We start from the raw sequence: 10293 nt of genomic DNA, 5'->3' as shown, positions 1-10293 counted from the left end.
AATATTAGAAGAAGACTGCTGTAGAAATAGAGCTGGGTAAAGAATCATGAAGGGAATGCAGCAGCAGAGCATAGTAACCAGGTGATCTAAGTAAGCCTCACTGGAAAAGTAACATTTCATCAAACCCTTGAAGGAGTTAATGTTAACAAGCCAAGCATCTGGATATGAGAGCCCCACTAAGAAGCAAGAACCAGTGTAAAAGCCCCAAATAGGAAATGATCCTAGTGTTTTTAAGAAATAGTAAGATAGCCAATATCAATGAGTGAGCTGATACAAGCAATGAGAGCTTGTGGAGTGAGATTATAGAGACTTTGTCACTTGTATGGCCTTTCATTGTTGAATAAAGGGGAAATGATTGCAGAATGGCATGCTTTGACTCCACTTTATAAAAGACCCCTTATCTACAGGGATACCTTATTTCTGGGAGATGGTGACAAGTGGTTGAATTCTGAAATACTTTGGAATACCCACAGAATTTCCTGCTAATAGTATAAAGGAGTTAAGATATGTCTAAGAACTGAAATAATGGAGTTTCCATCAATTGGCATGAGAAAGGCTAAGGGTTGGGTAGTTTGAGGGTGGGGTTATAAATCATTTTAGTTTGGGACAGTTTTAACTTTGAGATGTCTTTTAGCCACATAGGGGAAAACAATGGATACTCAGTTGGATATTTGTATAGAATTTGTGAGAAGTCTTGGATGGAGATGGAAATTTGGAAATTCTTGGCTTATAAATAGCATAAAACTAGAACAGTTCAAGAGAGTATACATTGAGCCTGGAGCCTGTGGCTCATGCCTATAATACTAGCTAATCAGGAGGCTGAAATGTGAGGATCACTGTCCAAAGCAAAGTCCATGAGACTTATCACCAATGAACATCAAAAAGCCAGAAGTGGAGCTGTTGCTCCAGTGGTTGAGTGCTAGCCTTGAGCACAAAAGCTCAAGGACAGAGGCCAAGCCCTGAGTCCAAGCTCCAGAAACCACACACACACAGAAAATGATAATCACAAACGTGTTTGAAATGTCACTGGAGAATGGATGAGGTCTTTTCTCATGTTCCCAGTTTCCAAACAAAATCAAAGGTCCTTGATATAATAAAAACATGTCAAGGTGTCTCACAAAAAGAAGAGTCTCAGCCAGGCTCTGGTGTCTCGTACCTGTAATCCTAGCTACTCAGGAGGCTGAGATCTGTGGATCACAGTTCAAAGTCAGACTGGGTAGGAAAGTCTGTGAGACTCCAATAAATATCAAAAGCCAGGAGTGGAGCTGTTTCAGGTGGTAGAGGGCTACCTTGACAGGGCCCAGGTTGAGTTCAAGCCCAGGACTAGCACACACACAGTCTCACAAGGTGAAAGTTTTAGCAACGATGTATTTTAGTGTCACAACAGGGTTAAAGCAGGAGGAAATGGAGAGAAGCATTTCCTGCCCCCCCCCCCCATGCAGAAAACAGGACGGGCAGATTGAGACGTGGCCTCAGAACACCTGGAGCTAAAGCCAAGCCCTCTTGATTTCTAAAGCCAAGAAGAAGACAGTTTCTTGTCCGATGTCAGTGCGCTAATTATCATTCCATTATCTGTCAATAATTAAGAACATAACCCCCTCCCCCCTCCGCTCCTTAAAACCGGAAACCGAAGCTGGGAGCGCAGAGGGGAAAGGACGCGCTCTCCCCGCGCGGCCGGGCAGCGCCGGGGCGTCCCGGCCACCCCCACGCCGCCTCCCGGTCCCAGCGCGCCGGCTCAGGCGCGCCGCGGACAGCCCCAGCAGGGCCCTTCCCGCCGCCGGCGCCGGGGTCCTTCTTCGGGTCTTCCTTTGAGTCCGGCATCATGGCGACGGCCGCCGGCCGAGCGCTGCTGCGGGCCGGCGGGGCTGTGCCGCTGCTGCGGGGAGGAGCCCGGGAGTTACTCCGGCCGCGGCTTGATGGGGGCACAGACAGTCTGCAGCGCGGTTTCGGTCTCTCCCGTCGTCGGGTGAGGACGGGCTTGGGCTCTGGGGTCCTGGACACTCGGGGGGCTATTGACGTCCAAGTGTCATTTCTGGGGCGCGATGGGAGTTGGAGGGGCCCGGCCGGGGCGTGGCGGGCTCTCCTTGGGGCGCAGCCGGCCGGGGGGGGGGGTTTCTTGGTGGTGACTCAGCCCAGCCTCCCTACCCCAGGACACGGTCATCGTGGAGCGCTGGTGGAAGGTGCCGCTGGCCAAGGAGGGCCGGAAGCCGCGCCTGCACCGGCGACACCGCGTCTACCGGCTGGTGGAGGACACCAAACACGGGCCCAAAGAGAACCTGGAGCTCATCCTCACGCAGTCTGTGGACGGTAAGGCCTGGGCGCGGAGGTACTTGCCCTCCTCAGGCTGATCCTGTTTGACATTCGCTGTTTGCCTTTCTCTAGTTTGTAGAATATCTGTCTATACGTGAGGAAAGGAAGCTATTAAAAGTACTGTAATTGTGGCCGGGCGCCGGTGGTTCACGCCGCTAAAACCTAGCTGCTCAGGAGACTGAAGTCCGGGGATCGCGGTTTAAAGCCAGCCTGGGCAGGAAAGTCCGAGAGACCCTTAAATTAACAACCAGAAAACCGGAAGTTACACTGTGGCTCAAAGTGGTAGGGTGCTAGAGTTGAGCTTTAGAAGAGAAGCTTAAGGACAATGCCCAGGCCCTGAGTTCAAGCCCCATGACCGACAGGGGAAAAAAAAACAAAACCAAAAAGAAAACTGTGATTGTGATACTGAAAAATTAAAATGTGGATGCAACCACACCATTCTGTGAAGGAGAGACCTGACAGTTTGTTCTGTAAATAATAAACTCTTCTGAACAGGTTCTCACTCACAAATCATACCCAGAATGCTAAAATTCTAAGTAAGGCTCTAAAGAAACAATTACCAGTCTCCCAAGTGTAGTTCCTATTAAATATAACAATTGTTTTTAGGAAATAATGAAAACTTTAAAGAAAATATGGAAGTGTACCCTACTGCTACCCCCAAAGACACACATAACTGGGGATGGAGCTCAGGGCCTGGGTCATGGCCCTGACCCATGGCTATAACCCAAGCCAGTTATCTCTCTTTGGTGATACATATAGTTTTTTGATCCAGTTTTTCTTGTTCTCATCGGCAGAACTTGGAGTCCGTGGTGACCTAGTCTCAGTGAAAAAATCTGTGGGTCGTAATAAACTCCTTCCTCAGGGACTAGCTGTATATGCATCCCCCGAAAACAAGAAGCTGTTTGAAGAGGAGAAATTGGTGAGTGGACAAGAGCAACCTGGAGGAACAAAACATTTAAGGAAAAGTTTTCTCTATGAATTTCCTCCCCTTCCATATTTAATTTAAATAGAAGAATAAGAATCTAGGAATCCTGCCTATCCCTGGCATAGTAAGAGTTTGATATTACTTAACATGAATTCATACGTTTAATTCATTTTCATCTATTTCTTTTCTAGCTGAGACAACAAGGAAAATTAGAGAAAATCCAGACCAAGGCAGGAGAAGCAGTAAGTAGAAAGTTTATTGCTCACCAGCCTCTTCTTGAGAGTCTCCCTGATTTTCTCAGAGTCTCCTGATTATACACACTAGAGTGTGAGAAGTGTTACAGGTTCCCCATATAATTGCTACTTCCCTCTTGAGGAATTCTGGTCTTTTATATGAAGTACTATAGCTTATTGAGGTAATCTGGACATAGGGAACCCAATGAAAGTGTGAGGTGAGAAGCTAGTAAGTAATGGCTCATGCCCGTGGTCCTAGCTACTTAGGAGACAGAATGAGAGGATCATGGTTCTAGGACAGCATGGGCAGAAAAGTTCACAAGACCCTCCCCCTTCTCAAGCCCATAGGCTAGGTGTAGTGATGTACATATGCCAGTGTAAGCTACATGGGAGGCTGAGATGGGGAGGACTGAAGTTCCAGGTCATCCTGAACAGAAAAGTCCAGGAGATTTCAACTTGGTGGAAAAAGCTGCTCATGATGGCAGGAACCTATCAGTCCAGCAACAATGGGAAGCCTGAAATAAAGTTGTCATGGACCAGGACAGGAAGTGAGGCCCTATCTCAAATGTAACCAGAAAAAATCAGGCCTGGAGACAAGGCTCAGTGATGAGTTTCTGCATAGAACATCTGAGGCCCCAAGTCCAGGGCCCAGTAACCTTTTTGTCTTCCCTACAAACGAATGTGAGATGAAGTCTCTGCCTTTAAGATCATTTACAGATAAGTAAAATATAGACTTGAGAAGGCAGTAAATTCGGGACTGGGAAGGTGGCTCAGTGGTAGAGCGCTTGCCTTGCATGCATGAGGCCCTGGGTTCGATTCTTCAGCACCACATAAGCAAAAAGAAAAAAAAAAAGAAGGCAGTAAATTCAATGCAGTACGTTTTAAGAGTTACATGCATCATAATGGGCTTAAGGCTGACTGCAGAGGACCTATTCTCACATGGGATCAATAGGCTTTGAACAGTCCAGGAGAATGGAGAAAGTTCTTTTTTAAAAAAATGTATTATAAAGGGGCTGTACAGAGGGTTTTCAGTTACATAAGTTAGATAATGAGTACATTTCTTTTTGGATAGTGTTACCCCTTCCTCACTGTCTCCCAGTTTTTTCCTCCTGGGAAAAGTGTTCTTAAAGGAGAAAAAGTTTAAGTAGAAATTTAAGGCACATTTTAACAAAGTAGACCAGTCTAGGAAAAACAGAGGATTTACATAGTATAATATTAGGAAACACGGCTAGAAAGGGGATTAGAAGAGGATGTGCAGAACATCTTAAATCATCAACTAATGAATTAATATTTCATTCTGTAAGCAAAAAAGAACTATCAGTTGGTGCAGGTAGCAGTACAAGTCCATTTAAAATGGTATGAATAACAGTCTTGTTTTTTGTTTTTGGTCAGTGGGGTCTGAACTAGACCTGAGCACTGTCTCTCAGCTCTTCAGATCAAGGCTAGCACTCTACCACTTGAGCCACAGCACCACTTCCAGCTTTTTCTATGTATATGGTGCTGAGGAATTGAACCCAGGGCCTCATTCATGCAAGACAAGCACTCTACCGCTGAGCCACCTTTCCAGCCCCAAAGATCTAAAAACATTTTTTTTTTGGCCAGTCCTGGGGCTTGAACTCGGCCTGGGCACTGTTTCTGAGCTTCTTTTGCTGAAGGCCAGCAGCCACAGCGCTACTTCTGGCTTTTTCTGTTAATGTGGTACTGAGGAATTGAACCGAGGGCTTCATGAATGCTAGGCATATACTCTACCACTAAGCCACCTCCCCAGCCCATGAATAACAGTCTTTAAAAGCCATTCCATCCTAGATATACTGGGAGTCCTTTTTGATGATCCTGACTAATATTCCTAGCTCTGGTACAGCAGTGTATATAGGTGACATCCTTGTAAAAGGTTTGTTAAAATAGCCTTTTACCTTATCAGCCACAATACAATAAGGCTGTATCTATCTTTCCCTTCCATTTTCTTCCCATCCATTTTCTCCCCATCTTGAGTATGAAGCAGAAATTGTGTCCTTGTTTTCTGAACTCTCAGACATGTGACTCTTAACAAATGGTTGTTCTCCTTTGACTCCAATTCAAATCTCAGTCCCTATTTATAATTCTTTTCAGACAGTAAAATTTCTGAGAAGCTGTCACCTGGAAGTGGGAATGAAGAACAATGTCAAATGGGAGCTAAACCCTGAAATAGTTGCCCGCCACTTCTTCAAGAATGTGAGTGTTTCAAAACACCACCTTGAGACAGTGCTTCCTCTGGGAAGGAAGCCCCAACTTTAATCCTTCATTACAGAAGGGTATGAGCATGTTGCTGGAGTAAAGTATTCTTTATTGGTTTGCAGGGAGTGGGAGGGGAAGGATTGAAATGATAACAGACTTTAAAGACAGGAAAAGTTGGAGGCGGCAGGGAGAACCTGGGAATACGTGAATTATGGGAGAATTACTACTCTCGTGAGTGAAAGTGATTTTAATGAGTTTCTATCTAAATTCACCTCCCTTTCTGGAAATTCAGACTAAGTTTCTCTGCTGTGGTCAGTTTTGTATCCTTCCATGAAATCAAACAGAATAAATTCTCTTGTACAGGAAATTGTAGAGGAGGTAGCTTTATGTGCTTGCCTGAAATGGCATCCTTAAGGATTCATTTTGCTGATTTTTCCCCCCCAGCTTGGTGTTGTAGTTGCTCCACATGCATTAAAGTTACCAGAGGAGCCTATCACACGGTGGGGCGAGTACTGGTGTGAGGTGACGGTGAGTGTTTCAAGTATTGTTTTTCCCTTTTTCTCACTGGGAGAAACATCAACATGAAAAGATGGATTTGGGTAATATTAGCTCTGCCTGACTGTTTTTTGTGCTAGTTTTTGTTTGTTTTTTTCCCCAGGTAAATGGACTTGACACTGTGAGAGTTCCTATGTCTGTGGTCATGTTTGAGAAGCCCAAGACCAAAAGATATAAGTACTGGTTAGCTCAGCAAGCTACCAAGGCCTTGCCCTCCACCGACTCCCAGACAATCTGAATCTCCCCTCTAGTTCTGCAAAGCAGAATCAGGAACAGTGGAGTAAAAATGAGCCAGCACCTTGGCCTCACTCCTAGCTCTGACAAAGTGTGGATTTTAGAGAACATAAGGACCTGCCAGACTGAAAGGCATATGTCTGTGTTGACTCTTCCATGTTGCCATCTGCACCTCTCAACAGTTCTCACATCCGGCTTTACTGGGACAGTTCTGCTCAGGAAGTACTAGACTATAGATTTATGTTGCATTGCAGTGGACTAAAACAGTCTGGATCCTGTTTAGCCTCTTCCCTTGGAGTTAACTGGAGCAGATAGAAGAGCTAGCCATCATCTCCAGTACTTGGCTCTCATCATCTGAACTGAACATTTATATATCATACAGAAATAAAGACCTGTGTTCTTTTTTTTAGGTATTATTTAATGGCTTCAGTAGACTGGGAATAGGCCATCCAAAGTAAGATTTTTTTTTTTGGTCAGTTGTGGGTCTGAACTCTGGGCCTGGGCACTGTCCCTAAGCTCTTCAGCTCAAGGCTAGTGCTTTACCACCTGAGCCACAGCACCACTTCTGGCTTTTTCTGCTTATGTGGTGCTGAGGAATCAAACCCAGGGCCTCATGCATGCAAGACAAGCGCTCTATCACTGAGCCACCTTCCTAAGCCTGTAAAATGTTTTTGTGAGCCCCTGAAGATTTGTAGCTAAAAAGGAGAAGAGTATATTAAGTTGCTATGTCCTACAGTTATTATGAGTTAATTCCCCTGAAAATTGGATTTTGTCTTTGGTCTTAGAACTTAACTCTCATTAGATGTATTGATAAAGTCATCAGTGAATAAGCACAATGCCTTTATACAATGGCTTCTTGCTTCTCAAAAAAAAAAATCTGAATAAGGGCTGGGAAGGTGGCTCAGTGGTAGAGCACTTGCCTTGCATGCCTGAGGCCCTGGGTTCAATTCCTCAGTATCACATAAGCAAAAAGAAAAACGCCGGAAGTGGTGCTGTGGCTTAAGTGGTAGAGCGCTAGCCTTGAGCTGAAGAGCTGAGGAACAGCGCCCAAGCCCAGAGTTCAGGCCCTATGACTAGACCCCCAAAAAAAAAAATCTGAATAAGACTTAAGAGTAATTGATGGAGGCTGGGAAGGTAGCTCAGTGGTAGAGCACTTGCCTTGCATGCATGAAGCCCTGGATTTGATTGCTCAGCACCACATAAGCAGAAAAAAAAAAGCCAGAAGTGGCACTGTGGCTCAAGTGGTAGAGTGCCTCCCTTGAGGTAAAGAGCCGAAAGACAGCACCCAGGCCCAGAGTTCAGGGCCCACGACCAGACCCCCCCCCCAAAAAAAAAAAGGTAATTGATGGAGGGCTGGGAATGTGGCTCAGTGGTAGAGTGCTTGCTCACATGCATGAGGCTCTGAGTTTGATTCCTCAGCACCACATAAACCGAAAAGGCCAGAAATGGAGCTGTGGCTCAAGTGATAGAGCTTTAGCCTTGAGCACAGAGAGGCTCAGGGACAGTGCCCAGGCCCTGAGTTCAAGCCCCAGGACTGTCAATAATAATTGATGGAGAAAATGATGACTGAAGATTAAAAAGAAAACTTCTGGTCAGACATGAGTGGCTCATGCCTGTAATCCTAGCTATTCAGGAGGCTGAGATCTGAAGATTGAGATTTGAAGCTGACAGGAAAATCCATGAGACTTATCTCCAATTAAGCATCAAAAAGCTGGAAGTGGAGCTATGGCTCAAGTGGTAGAGTGATAGCCTTGTGCACAAAAGTTCGTGGAGAGTGCCTAGGCCCTGAGTTCAAGCTCCAGTATGTACCAACACCCCCTCACATACACACACAAAGGAACTCTGCATTATTTTTTAACTAGCTCCTGGAATTCTATAAATTTCTGGACTATGTCTAAGATACTAAGATGATTAGGTCACTGAAATAGATGATATCTTGATGGGAAATGAAAGAACCTAGTATAAAGGAGCATTTGTTGGCAATTGGGTTGTGCTCTTTTACAGTGTGCTCTTTAGGGAGGTAAAGATGAGAGCAGAATCCGTTACTGGCTTTGGAAGATCAGAAACATTTTCTCTCATCCTAAATGTTTGAGCTCACCTGCCACACTGAGCCAACGAAGCACTTTTATTCCAGCCCAAGTAGTTAACTAGTGATTTCACATTTGCCAGAACCTGTATCACCATCTTTCCCTTAAAATAGAAGGTACACAGATTTTTTTTTCATATTGCTATCTTATCATGGCATGTCCAGATTTTGGCAGCAGATACACTTCACACAACTAATTAAAATGTCATAAAGTGAGTTCTTTACAGAAACAATTAGTGAAGTCAGACACTGGTGGCTCAAACTTGGTAATCATAGCTACTCAGGAGACTTAAGATCTGAGGATCCTGATTCAAAGCTAGCCCAGGCAAAAATGTACAAGAGACTATCTCAACCAAGAAAAAAAGCTGAAGTAGATGAGTAGCTCAAGTGATAGAGCACCCAATGAGAGCACCAAGCCCTAAGTTTAGCATAGTATGTGGTAAGTGTATAAGCCAAAAATTCCAGTTAGTGAATGTGTGGGAGTGAGTGGGTGAGTAAATGATCAGGTATTGAAACTCCAACCACTTAGATTTCCATTTGCTGCTGACTTTCAAGGCCACCTGTAGCAGGGCATTCATAGCTCCAGCCTGTAATCCGAGCTACTCAGGATGCTGAGATCTGAGGATCAAGTTTCAAAGCCAACCCAGGGAGACAAATCTTGAGACTCATCTCCAGTTAACCAGCAAAAAGGCAGAATTAGAAGTATGGCTCACGTGGTACAGTACAAGCCTTGAGCTAAAAACCTAAGCAAGAGCACAAAACCAAGTTCAGACTCCATAACTGGAGGGAAAAAGGCCCCCTGTAAGCTGGCCATATTACAGCCATCATCCTCATTTTCAGCTTTCACCTATTAAGACACCCCATATGCTAACCAAGTTCAGCCTTTTTCTTCTGTCATCTGGTCAGATCCCCTGAGCAGGTAGTTATAGAAGTAAACCATGAGAAAAACAGTACAACAGTGGTGGGTGGCAGGGAGTCTGGCCAGTTGCATGTACTGCCATTTGCCTCTGTCCCTGCTTGTGCTCAGTTCTTACATAATACTATTACCTCAAGAAGGACATCACTAGACCCACCTAGCCTTACAACTTGGGGGTATGACAGAACCCAGATTATAATTCCTGGTGACATGGTTGATGTCCCACAGGTAAGCATTTTGTCTCAACTAGGACTTGGCACTATCACAGACCAGGCACTGTCTTTTCAAAAGTGTGTTAATTGTAAGATTCATGTGTGTGTTCCTGTTTGGCTTGCCATAAATAGTATGGAATGCTTTCCTACCACCTCCTTTGAAGTCTGGTAAGGATCTTGTTTCACAATCTAGACTTGCCACAGAATTTTGTTTTGCTTTTGTTCTTGTTATGGCCCGCTCACGGCTGCCAGCCTTTTACTCCACTAGATTATTGGGTTAAAACAGTATTTCCAGGTGTCGAATGTGACATTTGTAGACACCAAAGAGGTTAACTAGTCTCTCTACTCCCTTAGTGAGAGATATGAGATGTAAAATTTCTCCTTTACTTTGGAGAGAATTCCCTGGCCTCCTCCAGACCACTAGACTATTAGGAACTGCACAAATATGGCAGGGTTCTGAATATCAGTAGGGTCAGTGTATATAATAAATGAAGAACACATCCCACCAAGGCCTCCAGTGTTCTTGACATTTCTTGCTCCTCCCATGCAATTATTATGATGCCATCAATATAATGTGATGTCATATAAAATGTCCAGATGGTCTATCT

At 44.7% G+C, this 10293-nt stretch overlaps 1 protein-coding gene across 2 annotated transcripts; it reads left to right on the top strand.

Annotated features, from left to right (window-relative positions):
- Positions 1-1805: 1805 nt before the first annotated feature.
- Positions 1806-6875, top strand: Mrpl9 (mitochondrial ribosomal protein L9). 2 transcript variants are annotated; one of them, XM_013015372.1, is made up of 7 exons: positions 1806-1966; positions 2151-2307; positions 3105-3229; positions 3427-3477; positions 5578-5679; positions 6127-6210; positions 6341-6875. In XM_013015372.1, the coding sequence occupies exons 1-7, from the start codon at positions 1823-1825 to the stop codon at positions 6473-6475; spliced, it is 798 nt and encodes a 265-aa protein (XP_012870826.1). In that variant the 5' UTR covers positions 1806-1822; the 3' UTR covers positions 6476-6875. The 2 variants fall into 2 exon arrangements, with proteins under 2 accessions (XP_012870826.1, XP_012870827.1); XM_013015373.1 differs by lacking the exon at positions 6127-6210.
- The last annotated feature ends 3418 nt before the right edge of the window (positions 6876-10293 follow it).

The sequence above is a fragment of the Dipodomys ordii genome, unplaced genomic scaffold (genome assembly GCF_000151885.1).
Source record: "Dipodomys ordii isolate 6190 unplaced genomic scaffold, Dord_2.0 Scaffold26, whole genome shotgun sequence".
NCBI classification, from domain to species: Eukaryota; Metazoa; Chordata; class Mammalia; order Rodentia; family Heteromyidae; genus Dipodomys; species Dipodomys ordii.
The sequence above is the reverse complement of the archived record's forward strand: the minus strand, read 5'-3'. Positions and strand labels throughout refer to the sequence as shown.

Coding starts and splice junctions, on each gene's coding strand:
- Mrpl9 (XM_013015372.1), top strand. CDS start 1,823: ATGGCGACGGCCGCCGGCCGAGCGCTGCTGCGGGCCGGCGGGGCTGTG. Junction 3,230..3,426: donor TGTTTGAAGAGGAGAAATTG/GTGAGTGGACAA, acceptor TTTCTTTTCTAG/CTGAGACAACAAGGAAAATT. Junction 6,211..6,340: donor AGTACTGGTGTGAGGTGACG/GTGAGTGTTTCA, acceptor TTTTTTCCCCAG/GTAAATGGACTTGACACTGT.